This window comes from Nicotiana sylvestris, chromosome 12 (assembly GCF_000393655.2).
Source record: "Nicotiana sylvestris chromosome 12, ASM39365v2, whole genome shotgun sequence".
Classification (NCBI taxonomy): domain Eukaryota; kingdom Viridiplantae; phylum Streptophyta; class Magnoliopsida; order Solanales; family Solanaceae; genus Nicotiana; species Nicotiana sylvestris.
Genome location: NC_091068.1, coordinates 17,040,439 through 17,063,467, shown reverse-complemented (window position 1 = coordinate 17,063,467; position 23,029 = coordinate 17,040,439). Strand labels below are relative to the sequence as shown.

The 23,029-nt window shown below is 36.0% G+C and overlaps 1 protein-coding gene and 1 long non-coding RNA gene across 2 annotated transcripts; both read right to left on the bottom strand.

The window, feature by feature from the left end:
- Positions 1-18,117: 18,117 nt before the first annotated feature.
- On the bottom strand, positions 18,118-21,299 carry LOC104239856 (putative B3 domain-containing protein REM15; the record flags this gene model as incomplete). Its single annotated transcript, XM_070163351.1, has 6 exons — positions 21,222-21,299; positions 20,734-21,034; positions 20,402-20,535; positions 19,961-20,190; positions 18,363-18,579; positions 18,118-18,255 (listed from the first exon to the last, which is right to left on the bottom strand). Coding segments are annotated over exons 1-6 (1,098 nt in total), but the record flags the coding sequence as incomplete, so codon positions are not given.
- LOC138884241 (uncharacterized) lies at positions 18,851-19,701 on the bottom strand. The gene is made up of 3 exons (XR_011404420.1): positions 19,626-19,701; positions 19,365-19,498; positions 18,851-19,044 (listed from the first exon to the last, which is right to left on the bottom strand). It is a non-coding gene; the product is annotated as an uncharacterized lncRNA (long non-coding RNA).
- Positions 21,300-23,029: the final 1,730 nt, after the last annotated feature.

Here is a 23,029-nt window from a genome sequence, read left to right as displayed (position 1 = left end):
TTTAAGTTTAAACAAGATTAGGTGATGGAATTATTCATTTGAAAGTCACAAGTCAATAGTCAAGGCCGTTAAATTTTTACATTATGTTATATCATGAGATGCTAGCTAGCTATGGTTGTATTTTGTATTATTAGTGAAAGCCAAATTAATATATAAATTATGCAGGCCGAATAGGCTAAAAATGAATTCAGCATTTCTGCTTACGTAGATACACCCAGCATCTATTATAGTAGCAGATTTCATGGTCAAGGCCGGCTAAGCAAGTGAAGCATTTGCTTTAGGCCCCAAGAATTTAAGGGCCCCAAAATTATTATTTCTCTATATATAGTATATAATTTATATAATTATCGGTTATTATTGATAAATTTATTTTTTTGTTTTTATATTAACGTTGATTTCTTCCTATGATTAGTATAATCAAATTAATTTTCTGCCAATCTTATTTTACATTTTTATTGAATTATTTTACTCTATTGTCATGTAACTATATCTAATAATCTAACTTATCAGTTATTTTCCTCACATAAATTATACTCCCGCCGTCCCAATTTATATGAAGGTGTTTGATTGGGCATGAAGTTTAAAAAAAAGACTTTTGAAACTTGTGATCTAAACAAATCATAGAAAACTTGTGTAGCTAAAAATCATCTCATTAAGGGTAAAGAGAAAAATTTACTGTTGAATTATTACCAAATATAGAAAGGTATTCTTTTTGGGGCAGACAAAAAAAGAGAGTATCACACAAATTAGGATGGAGGGAGTATGTTTTCTAAGTTCTTTCATTTTAGTTGTGATGCAATCAAGGTTAAATTCATTTAATATTTTGTACTTTATAAAACTAAGTTCTCATTTTTTTTTTCATTCCATGCTTGTCTAATTTTTTAAATAATGATGCTCATTAAATATATATGTATTTATTTAAGGCCTTTTATTAAGGCTTTGCTTTAGGCTTCGGATGCTATTGAGCCACCCTGGGTATCATAAGTTGTTAGTATAAATTTACAATCCGTTTGTGCATGATTTTTTTTCCTTTTTAATTTTTTTTTTCAAAAATACGTTTGTCCATGAAAATTTAATTTTTTTGGACATTTTCGAAAATTAGTTTTTCAAAAACCAAACCACTTTTTCAAGTTGTCCAAAAATTTTCCCCACTCACAAACCTACAACTTTTTTTATGTGAATGCAAATTCAAATATAGTTTCAAATTTTAAATACCATTTTTAATTTAATTCAAAAAATTAAATTCCTTCAAAAATTATAATTTTTTTTAATTTCGAAACGCCTACTTAATTGCAAGAGCCAATTCGAAAAATGTTTCAAAACAAGTTAGCCATCAATATCTCAAGACAAATACATTTTGAAGAAACCCAAAGAAGATTTGCTTCTTATAGACTTGGGATATGATATTCTTCATTGTTATTAAGTTTCAAAAATAGGAAAATATGGATCGCTACATCAAGCAATAACTAATACTAACTGTTTGAAAAATTAGTGATATCTCAAAAGGTAATGTCCATCTTGGTTTGGGAAAACTTTTTCTTTTGAAATATTATTTACATCTGCTTATTATTTAGTAAGTTATTTTACAATTAATAGAGTCAAACTAGCCGTTACTAGCCGTTAACTAGTCATTATCTAGCCGTTGGAGCAACACCTATATAAACATGGTCTTTGAAGAGCTAAAGACGCACTTCCTAATACAACTTTCTGAATCATCTTCTTCCTTCTATGTGCTGGGTTTCTTTCTTGAGTTTTTTGCTAGTCATGTTTCCAGTTTAATAACTGGAATAACTTGTTGAATCCTTGGGGATACACCTAATTTTATTTATCACTGTGTGAGCGAAATATCCTTAAGGATAGTGTCCTTGACACGCCTCAAGCTAAATCTTATTCTTCATAATCATCAATATTTTTCCAACAATCTTAAAGATATTTCTACTTTATTCTTATGGAGAATGCTACTTATGCAATTCTGATAGACTTTAAAGATCATACGGTAATGTCTTCTGCTTGATATTGCGTAATATTATATCTAAGTGACAGGTATGCATAATTGAACTAATACCTCCTCAACATGTATTCTTTCATGCTTATTCTCGTGAGAATATAATTGGCATATATCTTTGGCCTTAAGATGATACATATAATCTCCTTCTAATTTTATTAGTGTTTCAGGTTGTGCGTTATTTGCTGTAGTAAATTTGTAGCGTGTTATTATGTATGTGCTTTTTGTATTGTGAAAGAAAATGCATATTTTTTTAGTCTTATAAGAGATGCTTTTGTAGTTCTCTTTATCTTGAATGTTTTGAATTTCCTCTCTTAAAATTTTAAAGAGGCAATATATTATTTGTTTTGAGCAGTGGTAAAACTTGATTTTCTAATGCATCACTATTTTACAGTTTACTTATGTTGCTAGAGATCTTAAGTGAACTATTGAATGATTTTAAATCTGACTTTATCAAAATGGTTATTATGCATATATCTAAGAGAACTCATATATGTATATTATTGTCCATTGCTTTTTCCGCCCTTGCCTCGCGGAAATAATTTTTTTTAAAATGTCAATATGGAAGAGCCTTACAAAATTTGTGATTCTTGTGGAGACAATATATATATTGGAGTGCCAAAGTATATTGTATTTTGGTGGAAGTACTTTATGATCTTAAAATAAACTTTGCTTATCTCTTGGTCATTTAGGTGAATGTTGAATAATTACTGATTTTTCTTTATATAACTATGAGTTATTTTGAGATCAAGCTTTATTGGAAATAATAATTGTTTTGTGGGGCCACACTAAGCCATTATATATTTATCAATGTAGAAGAGGATTCGAGAGAAATAATAATCCTGCAAAGTCAAATATAATTTTGACTAAGCGGATGATATAATTATTGTGGTCATTTCTCAAGCAAATCTTATGGCTAATGATGTTAGACTTTTGTGATACTAAGTAGATTTTTGCTAATAAAGTTAATTTTGTGTCCTACACCGAAGTTGAGGAACAAGAAGAACAATTTATTTATTTTGGTGATTCAAGAACTACTCAAGTTCTCGGAATGGAAAATTTCTTTTTAATCTCACTTCTGAAAAATATTGGCATTAATTGGTCGATCCATAACTCTAATATTCGGGCAAATTTGGTTCCTCTAGAATTATTAGGAAAAGTTAGAGTGAAAATTTTCTTTGAGAATGATGGGTTGCACCAAATAAAAATAATTTTTTTATGGGCAGTGAGTATTGTAATCATGATTTGTTAGTGTTTCTTACTAATTTTAAAATAAATATCGAATATGCTAGTACTTGTACTTACTTATAATAAGTGTTTATGATAACATAATGTCGGTAGCTATACATAATTGTTTGAGCGAAACTATATGTTGTTATTTATAAGATGAAATGTCTTATATATGAGAAGTTGGTAATACTTCTTATAAGTTATGAAAAATATTACTCCCTACCTTAAATTTTTTGAAAATGTGGGGGTCACGATATTTTACTTGGGTTTCTTAAATATTTGGGTGAAGAAATATTGAATTATAACCCATTTCTTATTTAAGATATTTTTGTAGAAGTTAAAGTTGCTTCTATGTTTAGAAAATTTTCTTTGGTACTTGACTATGGAAGATACAAGAAGAAAATAAATTCTTATATGTTGAAAGGTGTTTCAAAAGGCACTTGTATAAAAGTCAAGTTTATTTCATTTAGAGATGATTTTATGCCTTACTTGAGAAGTACTATGAGTTAGTATTTAGTATGTGAATTTTTCACTGTATTAGAAGGATACAATGATGATATTGAATCTCTGATTCAGATGAGAAAAGCTCAATAGTGATTATGTGATCACTTTTTTGGCGGGTGTTGTGGTATTAAAATTGCCTTGAAGTGAGGTTGATTAAGCAACCTCTTAGTGAGTTAAACCGACAATAATTTTGTCGATGAATTGTGATTGCCAAGGCGCAATAACCATTGTAAGAAAATAAATCTCTCAATGGGAAGAGTAGATACATTCTCTAGAGACATTATGTGATAAAGAAATTGCTTAGATATGAGAATTTTTTAGACATATTATGTATAGTCAAAAGAGGATTTGGCCGATCCTTTGACTTATAAGTGAAACATCAAGGGGTTGAGACTTTTGCCAATTTGAGATGTATCAACAATGATGGTAACCCAACTTATGTGATTGGAGATCCCATGAAGTATGTTCATATGGGTAATAACAAGTCATTAGTGATCAAATATGCACTATTAATACATGTCTCTTCCTATGATGTCTGTGTGTATACATAGTGCAAGACTGCAAGGAATGTGAGGTTGAGTTATTATACTCTTAATCCAATCATCCATAGCCTATTGTAGGTGGTGTATTATGCTGCAGAATACACTTGATGCATGGACCTATATAAATGTGGAGTGGGGCCGCTCCTATGAAATTTGTGGCAAAATTTCTAGAGCACTCATGAAAACCAGGCACGTGCATGGCCTATTAGCGCAAAACCGCGATAACAACAGAAATTGTGGGGGTGTAATATGATGAATAAGATCCCTAGCTTACAATAAGAATTTTTGGTTCATAAAAGTTATTAACTTCACCAATTATTCTGTAAGTTAAATCTTGTTTTATCTATATCTGGTTCATAATCTATAAGATATTAGATAAATTTTATAATACCCGAAACCCAGAAAATTATCTTTCTTTATTTATTTATTTACTATTTTTTATATCCCTTTTGAGATATGTGGGAGATTGTTGAAAAATTAGTGATATCTCAAAAGGTAATGTCCATCTTGGTTTGGGAAAACTTTTCTATTTGAAATATTATTTACATCTACTTATTATTTAGTAAGTTATTTTACAATTAATAAAGTCAAACTAGCCATTATCTAGCCGTTGGAGCAACACCTATATAAACATGGTCTTTGAAAAGATAAAGACACACTTTCTAATACAACTTTCTGAATCATCTTCTTCCTTCTATGTGCTGGATTTCTTTCTTGATTTTTCTGCTAGTTTTGTTCCCAGTTTAATAACTGGAAGAGCTTGTTGAATCCCGGGGGATACGCCTACTTTTATTTATCACTGTGTGGGTGAAATATCCTTAAGGACAGTGTCCTTGACACGCCTCAAGCTAAATCTTATTCTCCATAATCATCATTATTTTTCCAACACTAACATCAGGGGTAGTTTGGTTCAGAAGTAAGTTATATAGGAAGTAATGATGTAGAGATTGTAGAGAGTGTCCTTGTTGCCCCATTATGCTATTCTTGATTGTCACGCCAAAACCGTGATGCTGGCTATGCCAGGTGTACCGCGTGTTGAGTGAAGGGGTACTTTAGATCATACTCCCAGTAGAGTTATTTCTTTTCTTAAAGCTCAGCGTATGGTTGAGAAGGGGTGTGACGCGTACTTAGCTTATGTGAGAGATGTCAGTATTGATACCCTTTCAATTGATTCAGTCCCAGTAGTACGGGATTTTCCCGATGTGTTTCCAGTTGATCTTCCAGGCAGGCTGCCTGATGGAGATATTGATTTTGGCATCGATTTATTGCCGGACACTCAGCCCATTTCTATTCCTCCGTATCGTATGACTCCTCCTAAGTTGAAGGAGTTGAAGGATCAGTTACAGGAATTGCTTGATAAGGGTTTTATTCGGCCCAGTGTATCACCTTGGGGTGCTCTTGTCTTGTTTGTGAAGAAAAAAGACGGTTCTATGCGTATTTGTATTGATTATCGCCAGTTGAACAAAGTGACATTTAAGAACCGTTATCCTTTGCCTTGTATTGATGATCTGTTTGACTAGCTTCAGGGCGCACGAGTGTTTTCTAAGATTGATTTGCGCTCAGGTTACCATCAGATGAAGATTCGGGAGCCAGATATCCCAAAGACTGCTTTCAGGACTCGATATGGTCATTACGAGTTCCTTGTTATGTCATTTAGGCTGACCAATGCCCCAACAGTCTTTATGCATTTGATGCACAGTGTGTTCCGGCCGTATCTTGACTCGTTCGTCATTATCTTTATTGATGATATTCTGGTGTATTCCCGGAGTTGGGAAGATTATGAGCAACACCTGAAGACTGTGCTTCAGACTCTGAGAGAGAAGAAGTTATATGCTAAGTTCTTGAAATGTGAGTTTTGGTTGGATTCAGTGTCATTCTTAGGCCACGTGGTATCGAGTGAGGACATTCAGGTGGATCCGAAGAAAAAGGAGGCCATGCAGAGTTGGTCCAGACCATCCTCAGCTATAGAGATCCGTAGTTTCCTTGGTTTGGTGGGTTACTACCGTCGTTTTGTGGAGGGGTTTTCATCGATTGCAGCCCCCATGACCAGGTTGACTCAGAAGGGTACTCCGTTCCAGTAGACAGATGAGTGTGAGGCGAGCTTTCAGAAGCTCAAGACAGCTTTCACCACAACCCCAATTTTGATATTGTCTACAGGTTCGGGGTCTTATACGGTCCATTGTGATGCCTCGAGGGTTGGCCTCAGAGCGGTGTTAATGCAGGAAGGTAGGGTGATTGCCTATACGTCCAGACAGTTGAAGATACATGAGAAGAATTACCCTGTTCACGACCTTGAGTTAGCTTCCATTGTTCACGCTCTGAAGATTTGGCGCTATTATTTATACGGGGTTCCCTGTGAGATTTTTACTAACCATCGAAGCTTGCAGCACTTGTTCAAGTAAAAGGATCTAAATTTGCGCCAGAGGAGATGGTTAGAGTTGCTGAAGTATTATGATATCACTATTTTGTATCACCCGAGCAAGACCAATGTGGTGGCCGATACTCTAAGTCGCCGGGCAGAGAATTTGGGGAGTTTGGCTTATTTACTAGCATCAGAGAGGCCTATGGCGATGGATGTTTAGGCCTTAGCCAGCAGTTTGTGAGATTGGATCTTTCGGAGCCCAGTCGGGTTCTAGCTTGCGTGGTTTCTCGGTCTTCCTTATTTGATCGTATTAGGGAGAGACAATATGATAACCCTCATTTTCTTGTCCTCAAGGACAAGGTTCAGCACGGTGATGCTAGAGATGTGACTATTGGTGATGATGGGGTATTGAGGATGCAAGGTCGGATTTGTGTACCCAATGTTAATGGGCTTCGGGAGTTGATTCTAGAGGAGGCCCATAGCTCGCGGTATTCCATTCATCCGGGTGCCATGAAATGTATCAGGATTTGAGACAACACTATTGGTGGAGGCGGATGAAGAAAGATATAGTTGGATTCGTAGCTCGGTGCCTTAACTATCAACAGGTGAAGTATGAGCACCAGAGACCGGGTGGGTTTCTTCAGCAGATAGAGATTCCGGAGTGGAAGTGGGAGCGGATCACCATGGACTTTATAGTTGGGCTCCTACGGACTTTGAGAAAGTTCAATTGTATTTGGGTGATTATGGATCGGCTGACCAACTCCGCTCACTTTATTCTTGTGTGTACTACTTATTCCTCGGAGCGGTTGGCAGAGATTTATATCCGGAAGAATGTTCGACTACATGGTATTCCAGTGTCCATAATTTCAGATAGAGGTACTCAGTCACATCACTGTTCTTTAGGGCCGTTCAGTATGAGTTGGGTACTCGGGTGGAGTTGAGTACAACATTTCACCCTCCGACGGACGGACAGTCTGAGCGCACTATTCAGATTCTTGAGGATATGCTCCGTGCGTGTGTGATTGAGTTTGGAGGGTCTTGGGATCAGTTCTTGCCATTGGCGGAGTTTGCTTACAACAACAACTATCAGTCCAGTATTCAGATGGCACCATATGAGGCTTTATACGGGAGACGGTATAGATCCCCGGCGGGTTGGTTTGAGCCGAGTGAGGCTAGATTGTTGGGCACAGACTTGGTTCAGGATGCTTTGGAGAAGGTTAAGGTGATTCAGGATAGACTCCATACAGCCTAGTCCAGACAGAAGAGTTACGCGGACCGGAAGGTTTGTGATGTTTCTTATATGGTTGGAGAGCAGGTTCTGCTTCGGGTTTCGCCTATGAAGGACGTTATGAGATTTGGGAAGAAAGGAAAGTTGAGTCTGAGGTTTATTGACACTTTTGAGATATTGGGGCGTGTTGGAGAGGTTGCTTATGAGCTTGTCTTACCTCCCAGCTTGGCAGGGGTTCATTCGGTATTTCATGTTTCAATGCTCCAGAGGTATCACAGTGACCCGTCACACGTGTTGGATTTCAGTTCAGTCCAGTTGGACAAGGATCTATCTTATGTTGAGGAGCTAGTGGCAATATTGGACAGGAAGGTTAGAAAGCTCAGGTGAAAGAACATTACATCGGTAAAGGTTCAGTGGCAGGGCCAACCGATCGAGGAGGCGACCTGGGAGACCGAGCAGGATATGCGCAGCCGTTACCCTCATCTTTTCACTACTTTAGGTATGTCTCTATGCTCATTCGAGGACGAACGAATGTTTAAGTGTAGGAGGATGTGACGACCCAGCTGGCCGTCTTAAGAATTTATGCCCCGATCCCCTATTAACTGCTTTCCCCAAGTTTATTTTTGCTATTTTGATTTGCCGGGATGTTTGGTTTTGAATTTCGGAGCGTTTTGAGACACTTAGTCCCTAAATGAGAGCTTAAGTGTTGGAAAGTTAACTGTAGTCAGAACAATATGAAGACAACCTCGGAATGGAAATCATATGGTTCTGTTAGCTGTGTTGGGTGATTTTGGGCTTAGGGGCATGTTCGGATTGTGTTTTGGAGGTCCGTAGCTAATTTAGGCTTGAAATGCCGAAAGTTGAATTTTTGAAATTTTCGGTTCAATAGTGAGATTTTGATCCGAGGGTCGGAATGGAATTCCGGAAGTTGGAGTAGCTCCGTAGTGTTTAATGTGACGTGTGTGCGAAATTTCAAGTCATTCGGATGAGGTTTGATAGACTTTTTGATCGAAAGCGTATTTTTAGAGTTTTTGGAATTCTTAGGCTTGAATTCTATGAAAACAATAGGTGTTTTGAGCATTCCAAAGGTTGTAACAAGTTTGAATGATGTTTTAGGATTGGTTGGCAGGGTTGGTTGAGGTCCCGGGGGCCTCGGGTGTGTTTCGAATGCTCAACGGACCATTTTTGAACTTGGAAAGATTGCAGATTTTCTGTTGTTGTGTTGCAGAGGTAACATTCATCGCGTTCGCGAGAGGGTCTCGCGTTCGCGTAGAGCATCTGCGGGAAGCAGCTGAATCATGCTTCGCGTTCGAGATGAGGTCCCGCGTTCACGAAGGTATGGACCCATTGGTCTTCGCGTTCACGACATGGTCCTCGCGTTCGCGTAGTGGCTGCCAATGTAAGCTATGCGTTCCTGAGTGGACCTCGCGTTCGCGAAAGAGGAAGTTGGCCAATAGATTTTTTTGTGCATCGCGTTCGCGATAGTAGTCTCGCGTTCGCGAAGAAGAACACGTCTTGGCAGAATATAAAATTTCAAAGTCGAGGGTTAGCCATTTTTGTGAAAACTAAAGCTTGGGAGCTCGAATTTGAGCGAGGGTTTGAGGGATTTTTAGAGATATCGATTGGATAACGATTCTTAACTCCTTTTTTCTTGTAACCCATTAATCCAAACACGAATTCATCATTTAATTTCGGATTGGAGATGAAAATTGAGGAAAAGTTGGAAGAAAGTTCTTAGACATAGAATTCCACTTTTGATTGGGAATTTGACCCAAGATTTGGATAATTTTGGTATGCATGAACTCGGGAGAGTGTGAGGATTCTGAAAATATAAATTTTACCCGATTCTGAGACGTGGGCCCGAGGGGCATTTTGGTCATTTTACCTAATTTTGCATATTAACTTAGAATTTCTTTGTAGAATCAGTTACTTGAAGTGTTATTTACATTGTGAAATTGAATTGAATAGATTTGGGCCATTTGGAGTCGAGTACTCGTGGCAAGAGCATGATTTCGGGTTGATTTTGAGCCGGTTCGAGGTAAGTGGCTTGTCTAACCTTCTGGGGGGGAGGGACTTTCCCCTTAGGATTTGGTATTGTGATAATTGAAATGTCTTGTATGTGAGGTGATGAGTGCGTACTTGTGCTAATTGGTAAAAATCCGGTTTTCATTAAGTAACTTTAATTGTATTTTCCCTTTCTATTTATTCTACTTGCACTTTTAAACCTGCTGTTAGTTAGAGAAGCATGTCTAATTGACTTAATTGCTTTATTTGTTTTAACTGCCTTATTTGTATTATGTGAAGCATGCTAGGTTAGAAATTGTCTGTGTTACCTTGTTATGAAGTTGAGTTTATTTGAGTATTCCTTGTGCCATTGTTGTGTGTTTTACTTTGGGACTACAGGACGACATCCTGTGAGATCCCTTGTACGCATTTACGATTTGAGCGGAAGTGCGGGATACCGAGAGATCCCCATCACGTATATTGAGGATACCAAGAGATCCTCGGGATACCAAGAGATCCCTAGCATATATGGAGGATACCGAGAGATCCTAGGGATACCAAGAGATCCCTATCATACATTGAGGATACCAAGAGATCCTCGGGATACCAAGAGATCCCTAATATATATTGAGGATACTAAGAGATCCTCAGGATATCAAGAGATCCCTAGCATATATTGAGGATACCAAGAGATCCTCGAGATACCGAGAGATCTCTAGCATATATTGAGGATACCAAGAGATCCTCGGGATACCAAGGGATCCCTAGCATGTATTGAGGATACCAAGAGATCCCCGGTTATCATCCTTGTTATGAGTGGTACTTCCTTGTGGTTTGCCTTCATCTCTGTTTCCGTTATTGTACTCTTATTATCCTGTGTAGATTCTTACTGTAGATTCTTAATTATACTGCTTATCTTATCCTGTCATTTTTATATTTATTTAATCTCAGTAGGGCTCTGACCTTCCTCGTCACTACCCAACCGAGGTTAGGCTTGGCACTTACTGAGTACCGCTGTGGTGTACTCATGCCTCTTCTGCGCATGTTCTTCATATGCAGATCCAGGTACCGCTACTCAGGCCTATCATCCTTGAGGAGGCAACTGCTTTAAAGACTTCGAGGTACATGTGCCGCGTCCGCAGACCGAGAAGTCCCTTTCTATTCCTGCTTTTAGTATTTAGCCCTTCTGTATTTTTTTCGGTTCTTATTAGACATTCCGGAGTTAGAGCTATGTAGTATTGATCTTAGCTTGTGATTCGTTAGTTTTCGGGTCTTGGAGATATGTATTGGTTTCTGAGAGTTAAATATTGTTTATGCCGAGCGATACTTTTAAACACTGTTTTATCACTCTTCATTCTGTTTTAATTTTTTCTTATTCCACACTTTGGTTATCTTCTACAATTTAGACTTACCTAGTCATAGAGGACTAGGTGCCATCACGATGGTTCACGGAGGGCGAACCGGGGTCGTGACAGAGATGAACCAGCTATCAGTGATAAAGAAATTCAAATATCACCTAAGATGCAAAATGTTGGGAGTGACTCACATTTGTTTTCCTGGCGACTTACTTATGTTTTGCATGACAGACATAAATTCAGTGACTAAATTACAGGAAACCTTTCAAAGCTTTTCTGCTGCATCTGGCCTTCAGGCAAATGCAGACAGAAGCTCAATATACATTGCTAGAGTTCCTCAAGACATTAACGACTCATTGAAAGGACTAACAGGGTATATAGAGGGATCAATACATTTCCAGTACTTAAGAGTTCCCTTGTCTGCCAAGAAATTGAACATTCAACAATGTCTACCATTGGTGGAAAAGATCACTGAAAGAGTTAGTTGCTGGCCAGCAAAGATGCTATCATATTCAGGGGGAGTGCAACTCATAAAGTCTGTGATCTTTGGTATGCAAACTTATTGGGCTCAAATCTTCATACTGCCCAAGAAAATTATGAAACTGATTGAGACTATCTGTAGAACATTCATATGGACTGGTACAAGTGCTACATCTAGGAAAGCACTGAGAGCTTGGGATAAGGTATGCCAACCAAAAGTTGTTAGGGGTTTAAACACTATCAACATGGGATTATGGAACAAAACAACAATCTTGAAGCAACTATGGGCATTGACAAAGAAAAAAGATACAATATGGATCAAATGGGCTCATTGCTACTACATAAAGCAAAGAGATATTGTCACTATGGATACACCTAAGACAACTCCTTGGGTGGTTAGGAAGATTATAGATGCAAAACAAGGGTTGATGCAAATGAACACAATGCAAACCAGCCTTAGTGCAAAGCTAACATTTATGGAGATCCAGGGCAGACTTCAAATACAAAAAGCATACACTCAACTGCTACCCCAACTCCCAAAGGTAGGCTGGAAGAGTATACACCTGCATCCACAAATCCATCCAAGATTCAAGTTCCATCTATGGCTGGCAGTTCATCAGAGGTTAGCCACTATGGATAGATTGCAGAAGTTTGGAATCCAAGTTCCATTGGATTGTGCTTTTTGTGCTAGGTACATGGAAACATTTAGCCATCTATTCTTTGAGTGCTCATGTACTAGAACAGTATGGAATAGAATACTCAAATGGCTGGGGCATAACAGGAGAATAGGATGCTGGCATAATGAGATTTAATGGGTAAGCACTCTAGCTAAGAGAAAAGCTGGAATGTCAGCTATTACTACTTCAGCTTTTGCCATGGTATTATACTGCATTTGGCGTGAAAGGAACTCCATCAGATTCAGCAACGAGAGATATGAGGCGGATATGATCTATAGGGAAATTACAATACACATGCACATACAGGGGAGATCAAAGAGCAAATGACAACCAACATTGCAAAGATTGAATCATTATCCGTAGACTAAAGAAGAATGGCTCAAATTCTGATTTGAAGTGTAATTAGTATAGTCTAATTTGTAATTGTAATTAGGAGGTTGATGGTCAGCATTAGCCTGGTTTTGTAAAGACAATTTTTGATGAATTGAAAATTCTGTTTTAATTAAAAAAAATGAATAATTCCTAATTTCTTGCACTTTGGATGAAAGTAGAAGTGCTTATTATTCTTCAGGCATGTAAGAAGCCTACTTAGATATTCCATAGATAAAGCAAACAAGAATGGAGACACAAGGTCACCCTGCCTGAGGCCTTTAGCAGCAGGAAAAGGCTCTGCTAGCTCTCCATTTATCAATATAGAATAGCTCACACTATGAATACAGGATGATATCCATTGGCTGAATTTATGAGAGAAACCCAACCCCTCCATGTTTTGTATCACAAAGCTCCATTTTACACTGTCGTAAGCCTTTTGCAGATCTACCTTAATAATACATCTAGGTGATATATGTTTCCTTGAGTAGGACTTAATCAGCTCATGTACTAGGATGATATTGTCAGCTCCTTTTCTTCCTAGGATGAAACCAGCCTAAGCTTCATCAATCAAGAACCCCATTACTTTCTGCAGTCTTGATGCTAAGATTTTGGAGATGATCTTATACAATATAAAATAGCAGGATATAGTTCTGTAGTCCTTTATGTTAGTAGGATTGGTGATCTTAGGCAATAGAGTAACTGCAGTACAGTTAATGGCCTTAGGCATCACACATGTAGCAAAGAACTCAGATATTGCTTCATATACATCCTCCTTAATATAACCCCATGCTTTCTTGAAGAAGACAACATTATACCAGTCGATGTCTGGGGATTTGTCATTACCAATAACATGCAAACATTTATCTACTTCTTGCTTAGATATATCTTTAACCAGTTCCACTACTTATTGGTGATTCAGTTGGTGGCCATTTTTCAGAATTTGCATGTTGACAACAGGTAGAGTTGCAGCTATAGTTCCCATAAAGGACTTATATAAGATAACTACCTCTCTCTTAATACTCTTAGGATCTGTCAGGTCTGCACCATTTAGTGTTGTTAGTGCTGTAATGTTTTTCCTACTTGCTCTGTCTTTCATCATTGCAAAGAAATATTTATTGTTTCCATCTCCAATATTAATCCAATGATTTATTGATTTTTGTTGTAATATCTTCTTTTCAATGAGTGGCCATTTCTCTAATCGAAATCTGGCCTCTTTATCCATCATTCTTAGCTGATCTGAGTAACCTCTATTCATTTCTTGTTGACATTCAATCAAGTCCTTTCTTGCTTGATCTATTTTCTCTGTTATATTCTTGAGGTCTCTGGTATTTAAGTTCTTAAATTCAGGCTTCATAGATTTCATCATGTACTAGATAGTAGCTGACTTGCAAGACTGTTGAGCACCATGCCATCCTTCATTAACAATTCTCTGGAATTCTTCATGTTCAGCTCAAACATTTAGAAATCTGAAAAGTACTTTTATGTTATTGTTTCTTCTCTGAAACTTCAATGTGGGTGGCGAGTGATCTGAGATAAATGGATCCCTAATTTTAACTGTTAGGTGACCAAGGTTCATCATCCAATCATCATTCTCCAATGCTCTGTCTATCTTGCTAATTACCTTGTCTTCTCCCATTTGCCCATTTGTCCAGGTAAAGAACTCCCCTCTCCAAGGGATTTCAGACATCATTGTATCAGAACAAAAGTTTGCAAAATCTTGAATATCTACTTGTGTTATTGCAATCTTTGACATTCTATCTTGAGTAGAGATAATAACATTAAAATCTCCCCATAATAGCCATGGTTGATTTATAGTTTGTAAAAGGTTTTTGAGTTTTTGCCACATCTCCTTTCACATCTCTAAGTTGTTATAACCATATACCACAATCATAGCACAACTGACATTAGAGCTACTAATGGTACAAGGAATAAATTGAGTATCTGTTTGTACCACATTCACTTGCCATATATTTCTGTCGACTAATGTCCATATTCTTCCATTAACCGCATGATCATAGTTATGTACTAAGTCCCAATTTTTTGCAATCTTGGGGAAAATAACAGAAGCCTTATGTTGTTTGATTTTGGTCTCCACTATACCTGCTAAGGAAATATGATTGTCTTTTAAGTATTTAGCCAACTCCTTATGTTTATATCTTTAGTTTGCCCCTCTCACATTCCACATGATGAGTGTCATTTTGAAGGGATTGATGTACCACCTCTATCTGGTGGCTGCTTATCCCCTTGACCTCCTGATAGTACTCCAAATGTATTTTGTGTGACAATTGAAAAATTCATACCTTCTACAAATTTTCTGGGAGTTGAAACACCGATTTTTCCTCTCGATACACTATTATCATGCCTTTTAGGCTGTTTTGTGCCCTCGGTAATTTCCAAGGATTTTCTAGCCATTATGATAGGGACTACATTTTGCACTTTAGGAGCTATTATATCAGCACATTTAACCTTAGAAAGATCAGTTGGCTCAATTAGTTCTTGAGGCTTACTTATATTCTGTGTCACATTTCCTATGCTTCTCCATTCCTTTGATTGCTGGTGAAATTTGCCATTCACTTTCTGAATTTTCTGAGGTTTCTCTTGACCTTCCTCATTGCGTTTGCATACATGCCCAAGCTGAACAAAATTCAGGTTGCCATTCAAACGTCACCGCTTGATGGTACATCTTGCCAGATGGATCCTGTATTTTGACTTCAGTTAGTAATGGCTTTGTTATGTTCACTTCAATCAGCATCCTGGCAAACAAAATTCTCGATTGATTATCTGTACATTAATCAGCAAAAAGTGGCACTCCAATAGCACTTCCCAGTCTGCTCAACGAGTCTTTTCCCCAATACACCATAGGCAAGTTAGGGAAAGAGACCCATAAGGGAATCTCTTTGAGAAAGGTTGTATCAAATTTTATGTCACGAGACCATTTCTTCAGGATTATAGGTCTATTTTTGATTGTATAGGGTCCTCCATACATAATTTCCTTGAGGTCGTCTTCCTCTTTGAATTTGGCGATGAAATAGCCCTTGTCATGCCATAACAGTTCAGAGCATGGGGCTTTTGACCAATTCTAGTTGATGAATCTCTTCATATGATTATACCCTGAAATTTCGCCTATTACTGCAACAATCAGAGAGTGCTTCCACTTATCGACCTCTTTCGCGGTCTCCATGGGATCTAATTGAATAATCACATTACTATCCAATCGTCGGTGGAATGTAAGATAGAGCAAGGCCGTTTGACGCCATCCAATTTTTAGCAAACAAATTAACCTACGCCGGAGCTACTGGATCTTTGTTAGCCATCGATTTCTGCGGATTTTCATCTGCATGTGCATTTAGTTGTGGTTGCACCATAGTCGATACATTCGAAGATGAAACCCCACATTCACTCAATACTTTGTTCATTCCACTATCATTCTTAGGCAATCTACTGTCCAATTCTACTAGATGTGTCAGATAATTATCAGATTGAGAGAAATTACCACTGTCGTTCCTTCCATTTTGTTGATCCACCACTGGAGCTACCAATGGTGCCGCCGCCTGTGTTTTCTGAGAGACTAACTATGTTGTTGGAGATTTGGTTGTTGTTAGCGAACTTCCGAGAACTAGTATTAGTGTCTTCCTTAGCCGTCCTGGTCCATTACCTTTGCCCTTCGCCATTGACAACCACCGTTCCTGCCAAACGTAACCGCCGCTTGGAGAAACCAGTCAGTGGGGAGGGAATTTTCTAGAGAGAGAATTTTTTAAGAGTGTATCTCATGATTAATTATTCATCTATCTCAACGGCTCAATTGAACACTATGTTATCTTACGCGAGATTTTAGATTAAATCTTGCTATACTCAAACCAACCGACCCCTAAGTCTTAAAAATACGGTAGTAGAAGTTACATAAGTGACAACACTTGTGATACAGTAAACACTCCCCAAGGAACTCTAGTTACTGCATGTGCAACGGACTGGTTAATTTGGAAAGATATATAACTTCTACTTCTGGTAAAGTTTTTCTTGGAAAGAGAAACAGTATTGCTGGCGTTTCCTTTTCCATGCAAAACCAATCATTATATTCATTACCATTACTAGAGCCTATATTGATTACACATCAATCTAATCCCCCAATTAATACCCCTTCCAAATTCCACCCATCAAATAACTCAACTTGAGACATTAATGAGGATTAAAGTTATTTGCGATAGTAGAAATTTCTAATTTTTGGAACTTTGCATAAAGAACAGAAATGGTAGCTAATTTGCATTCCATGTATCAACTAATAAATCATACTTCGGGAAATAGCTTGAAATAAGAATTCTCCACAAGAATTCTGTATTGCGGTTTTTTTTTTTACCAGCTAAGGGTCAATGGTAGTTCAAAACTCATCTGATAATAAATCTGTTTTTTTACTTTTCTCCACTTAAACACAAGACTCTTGTCTACAACACATTTACATGTTACATTCTTACTCCTAGACCAAAGCCCGAGGAGACCACAGGCAGTCAATTTCTGTTCCTTAATTTTCTGGTTTGGTTACAACGGGCAAGAATCCAAAAAGGCTACCTTAATCTAATTGCTAGTCATGTATGCAAGGATATTTTCAAAACTACAAAAGTAGAATACATCATACAGAAAGTAGTTGTTGTTTTAAGATTTAGCAACATGTACAAAATCCAAAAACATTGTATTCACTTGCTTCAGTGCCTGTTTCCTTGCCCATCACCAACAGCTTCTGTATCTTGTCAATGGCTTCTGAGGGTGTGATTCTTGGCATCCTTACCAGAATATTTACCTGCAATTTTTAAAAACAAAATATTGCCTTTAGTTATTATTTGAAATTTCAAGGAGTTGATTGTATAAAACCATTATAGCTAGGATCATAGAAGTCTAAGCTGGTAGATCTTTTATATGGAAAATTTTCATCATAAAGCAATTGTTAGGAAATTTGACACACAATAAAATATCAAAATATTATATGTATCTTTGAAATACCAAAGTACAATCGACACTATTTGAAACATTTAAGATTTTGTGTATATCTTTAAAAGTTAACATACTAACATTTTATAATCTCAGTAAAAAAAAAAAAAATTTGGTTCTATAACAACTTCTGTATTCTAATGAAGAATTAACTCAAATAGCCGCACATCCATATATGCATAATTTATGTATTATATGTGTATAGTTATATATAATAAATATATAATCTATGTATATGGCTAGAAAAAGTAAATAATGAAAAACAACAACATATATATACTCACAATGGAAATGCGTTATAGGTATTGTGCCATTGTTGATGAGTTCAAACTTATAAATATCTCCTACTTGAACACCATTTGCTCGTACGAACTCTCGCCATCCCCTTTTAATTCCAAAGTGATGTCCCATTTGCCCTAGCTGCACTGACCATGATCTCCGTTTTTCATTGACAAGAATCATCTCACAGTGTCTATTCATCAAGCCATTTGATTTCACAAAAGCCAATGGAAGATACTGCTCAAATTTTATCCCAATATATAGATCAATGCCGCGTTATCACATGAAAAAACCTACTATTCCATTAGATAAGGTTTTTATTGAAAGTTGTTCAAATCACTTACCAAAACATGATGTTTGATGGTGTAAGGTTTAATAGTAGATATAAAATGAGGGTTAGCATCAGCAGATGTTGAAGCAGGTACTTGTACTTTTGGAGAAGTCGCGTCCATGGTCTTAATTCTTTTAGCATCCAAATAGTTCTTCTTTACTTCAGGATGGAGGGATGGACTTCCTCTCAAATCTAGTTTTTTAATTGAAACAACAATGTCATAACTGAAACTGAAAAATGAATTTAAAACCAAAAATAGAACATTATGTTGAAGCTGAAAATATCTGTTATTGTTTATTTTGGATCAAGAGTTCTTCCAACATATATTCATATTAAAACCAAACTATGAATTCATTTCATCTTAGTTAATTAGTCTAGATATTCAACTAGTGTCGCATTATGTAAATAATTAAACAGTAGAAAACAGGATGAAATTTAAGACAAAGGGATTGAAAGAGAAACTTGCCTTGAAATACAAATACAGGTGTTTCACCATTGGAAATTATCTCAAACATTACGCGATCTCCTTCCTTTAAGCACTTCTCAATGCAGAATTCACGCCATCCACGCCCAAAATAGGTGTTGTTGCTGCTTGTATACAGACTAAATGTCCATGACCTTCGCTCGTTCCTTATAATTATCATACATTTCCTGTTGTTGAGTCTGTTTTTCAGCGCGAATTGTCTTGGAACAGCCTGAAACAGTTTATAATTAATCCACTGCAAATAAACGTATGTATTTGTGTAAGGATCCAGAATATTAAAATATACTAATCACTAATCAGGATCATATAAAGCCCGATATTCCCAGAAAGGAATATAGTTGTGATGTCCCTTCATGGCCGGCCTTTTCAATATGGAGTCGAAGGTGAGGGTTTGTGAGGTAAGGAGTATGTATGTATGTTTTACACCTTCAAATTGTCAAAGAGATAATTGTTCTCATAAGCTATACATACAGGAAAAGAATTCATTTCTTTCCATTCTTTCTCTGTTTTTTTTTCAGCTTGTGAACTTACCACAAAATGTTTTGAAAGGCAATAAGGTCTGATTGTACAAATGAAGTGAGAGTGAGTGAGATGCTTGTCCTTTTCAGCAGCTTCTACATTGGGGAAAGCCTTGTCTGATGCCTTGATGTTGGCCTTTGGTTTTTCTGTTGCATTTGTTAATTACACATAAAATCACTTAAGAAAATAGAAGAAGAAACATTACAATCAGAAATGAAAAATGAAGTTAAGTTATATCAGACAACTAGAAGTGTTTGCTTTGAATATCCAGACCTTCATCTGAGATTCTTTTGGCATCAAAATTGTTCTTCTTTACTTCAGGATGGTGGGATGGATTTCCTCTCAAATCTAGTTTTTAGATTGAAACAACAATGTCATAACTTAAACTGAAAATGAATTTAAACCAAAAATATAACATTCAGTTGAAGCAGAAAAGATCTGTTATTGCTCATTCTGATGGCAAGGAGTGTCCTTTTCTAGATATTTGGACACATCATATTTCTTTTTTTTTGTTTTGGATCAAGAGATCTTCCAATATATATATATATATATATGTTAAACTAGTGTCGCATCATGTAAGTAATTAAACAGTAGAAAACAGGAGAAACTTGCCATGAAATTTAAATATAGGTGTTTCTCCATTGGAAACTATCTCAAACATTACGCGATCTCCTTCCTTTAAGCACTTGTCAGTGCAGAATTCATGCCATCCACGTCCAATGTAGGTATTTCCGTTTGTATGCAGACTACATGTCCATGACCTTAGCTCGTCCCTCATAATTATCGTGCATTTCCTGTTGTTGAGTCTGTTATCTAGTGCAAATTGTCTCGGAATGCGCTGAAATAGTTTATAACCAATTGCAAATAAACAGTCAATATGTATATATATATATATACATATGTTGAATATATGTTTTACACCTCCAAATTGTCAAAGAGATAATTGTTCTCATAAGCTTATACATACAGGAAAAGAATTCATTTCTTTTCCTGATTTCTTTGTTTTCTTCTGTGTAACAATCATAGTATTAATGTAGTCGCGAACTTACCAGAAAATACTTTGTAAGGCAATAAGGTTTGATTGTACAAATGAGATGAGAGGGACTGAGATGCATGCCCTTATTAGCAGCTTCTGCATTGGGGAAAGCCTTGCCTGATGTCCTGATGTTAGCCTTTACTTTTTCTGTTGCATTTGTTAATTATACACAATATCACTTAAGAAAATAACGCCACAAAAATAAGCATCATTAGGTTTATGTATAACAAAATTTCCATTACAATTTGCATTATGAATCAAGAAAACAATTTCCATAATATATAACAGAAAGATAAAAAGAAAGTTGAGGAATGTATATCACAAATGAGCCCTAAAGAACTTCACCTTCCAAATCAAATTTCTTGGGAGTCTCCTCCTCTTCATCCTCGTCTTCTTGCATATACGCCGCGTATTCTCTCTCACAACAACTTGAACCAAATATGGAAACATTAAACTCCATATTACCTTCATGTCTAAATACCAACATATCTCCCAATTGCAAATCATGCTCTTCTGCAAACTCTGTCCAACCATCTTCCATTCGACGGCCGTTCACCTTCATCACCCACTTCTTACCACCCCTTCTCAGTATTGCATGTACATTATCATGTCCCTTCAGATACTTTAAGAAACCTACAGGAATTTTCTGCAATACAAAAATATGTATAATTAAAATAGCCATGTCACAAAGTATGATTCACATCTTTTTTTAGGACGGGACCGTAGACTATTACAAGGTCTCGCACATTCCCCTTCCTTCACCTTTATATCATAGATATAGCAGAGTAAAATATAGAAAGATGAAACAATTAAAAGTACATATAATAACTCACAAGGCCATTCTTGAAACCAGGCAGAATTGGTTTGAAAAAATGAGATTTCTTTGGAGGAACTTTTTTCATGGATGTCATTTAAGGAGATGTGGTTAATGTAGAATAACACTACATAGTTGCACAGGAAACTTGAAAATTACTACTTGAGAGAATAATGAAGGCAGCTTTTCATGTAGGAAGTAGGAACCAAATACCATTGAATAAATTAAGCATTAATTGTCTGCACTCTGCACTTCAATCAGGATATTGACTAACCACAGGAAGCCTCGTTTGGTTTGAAGACAAGTTCTGCCGAAATTAGTATAGTATTGTTTATTGATTGTTTGATATGTTAGTAAATTTTGGGATTGTCAATTTTATTATTTTATGCTGAAATAATTTATCATAAGATTACTATTCCACCAGGTATAAGTTATTCCGATATTATTTTTAATCCTCGGATAACTTATTTTAGGATTAATTGCCAAACAAAAAATAAGACGGTAATTTTTATCCTAGAATTATTTTTACTTATTCATCATACTAAATGACCCCTTAAGGTCACTTCAGAAATGTATAAATATGTAAAATAGTTCAAAGCATATATATTAGCCATTTCAAATTACATGATGGTATTTGATCGGCATGAATATATATATATATATATATATATATATATATATATATATATATATATATATATATATTTTAAATTTGTGATATAAAACAGGCCATAAATATTTATGAGCTTATAGATTATCGCATTAAAAATAAAACGAGAAATGAAATTAAATATTTTCTAAATATAAAAAAGTAATACGAAGTATTCATGTTGGACCACTCATATAAATTACGATGGAAGAAACATGCAATAGCTGTCTAATAGTATGTTTGACCAAGCTTTTAAAATCAGCTTAATTATTTTGAGAAGTGCTTTTCTTAAAAGTAATTAATTTGAAAAGTACTTTTGAGCACTAATTAGTGTTTGACCAAGCTTTTAAAAACTATTTTCAATGTATTTTACTCAAAAGTGTTTCTCAAAAAAGTGCTTTTGGAGAAAAACTACTTTTTCTTCTTCTGAAAAATTGCTTCCTTCTCCCCAAATTACATTTTTTCCTTCTAAAAGCTTGGCCAAACACCTCAATTTATATATAAAAAAAATATTTTTGGCCCAAAAAAAAAAACTTGACCAAACAGACTATAAATCACTCAAACAGTCAAACCTACGGTGAAATTTTTTACCATATGAGATATATTTAGTTCATTTGGAAGTATCATTATATTCATAGACGGGGCCAGAATTTGAAATTTATGGGATTAATATTCTAATTCTTTTAAGTTGTTAGGTTCTAAATTAATAATTTATGTATAATTTAATAATTTTATAAGACAAATATAGAGTTAGGATAAAAGTAATTACTGTGCTAAGTCGAACTCCGCCGCTGAGTATATGTACACTTTTATTTCAAGATTATTTATCGTGTATTATGTTTTTGACATAATGAGATGTACAAGTATCGTTATTAGTTCTTGTAAATTTACATTATACATAATTACTTAACACATTTTTGCAAGGTGGTAAACTTTCTACTTCTGGAATGTAATCCTTGGAAAGTGAAACAGCGTTGCTGGCCGTCTTCCCCTCCATGCAAAATTAATCATTACCGATCTACGCTACTAGAGCCTATATTTACACATAACTCTGATCCAAGCCTAGTAGTAACTCTTAACCGGGACATTTACATATATACCCACTTTTTGTGTCACATTTTAATTTATGTTCGCTTTGCAAAAACATTTATAAATATACCCGTTTTTTCGCATAACTT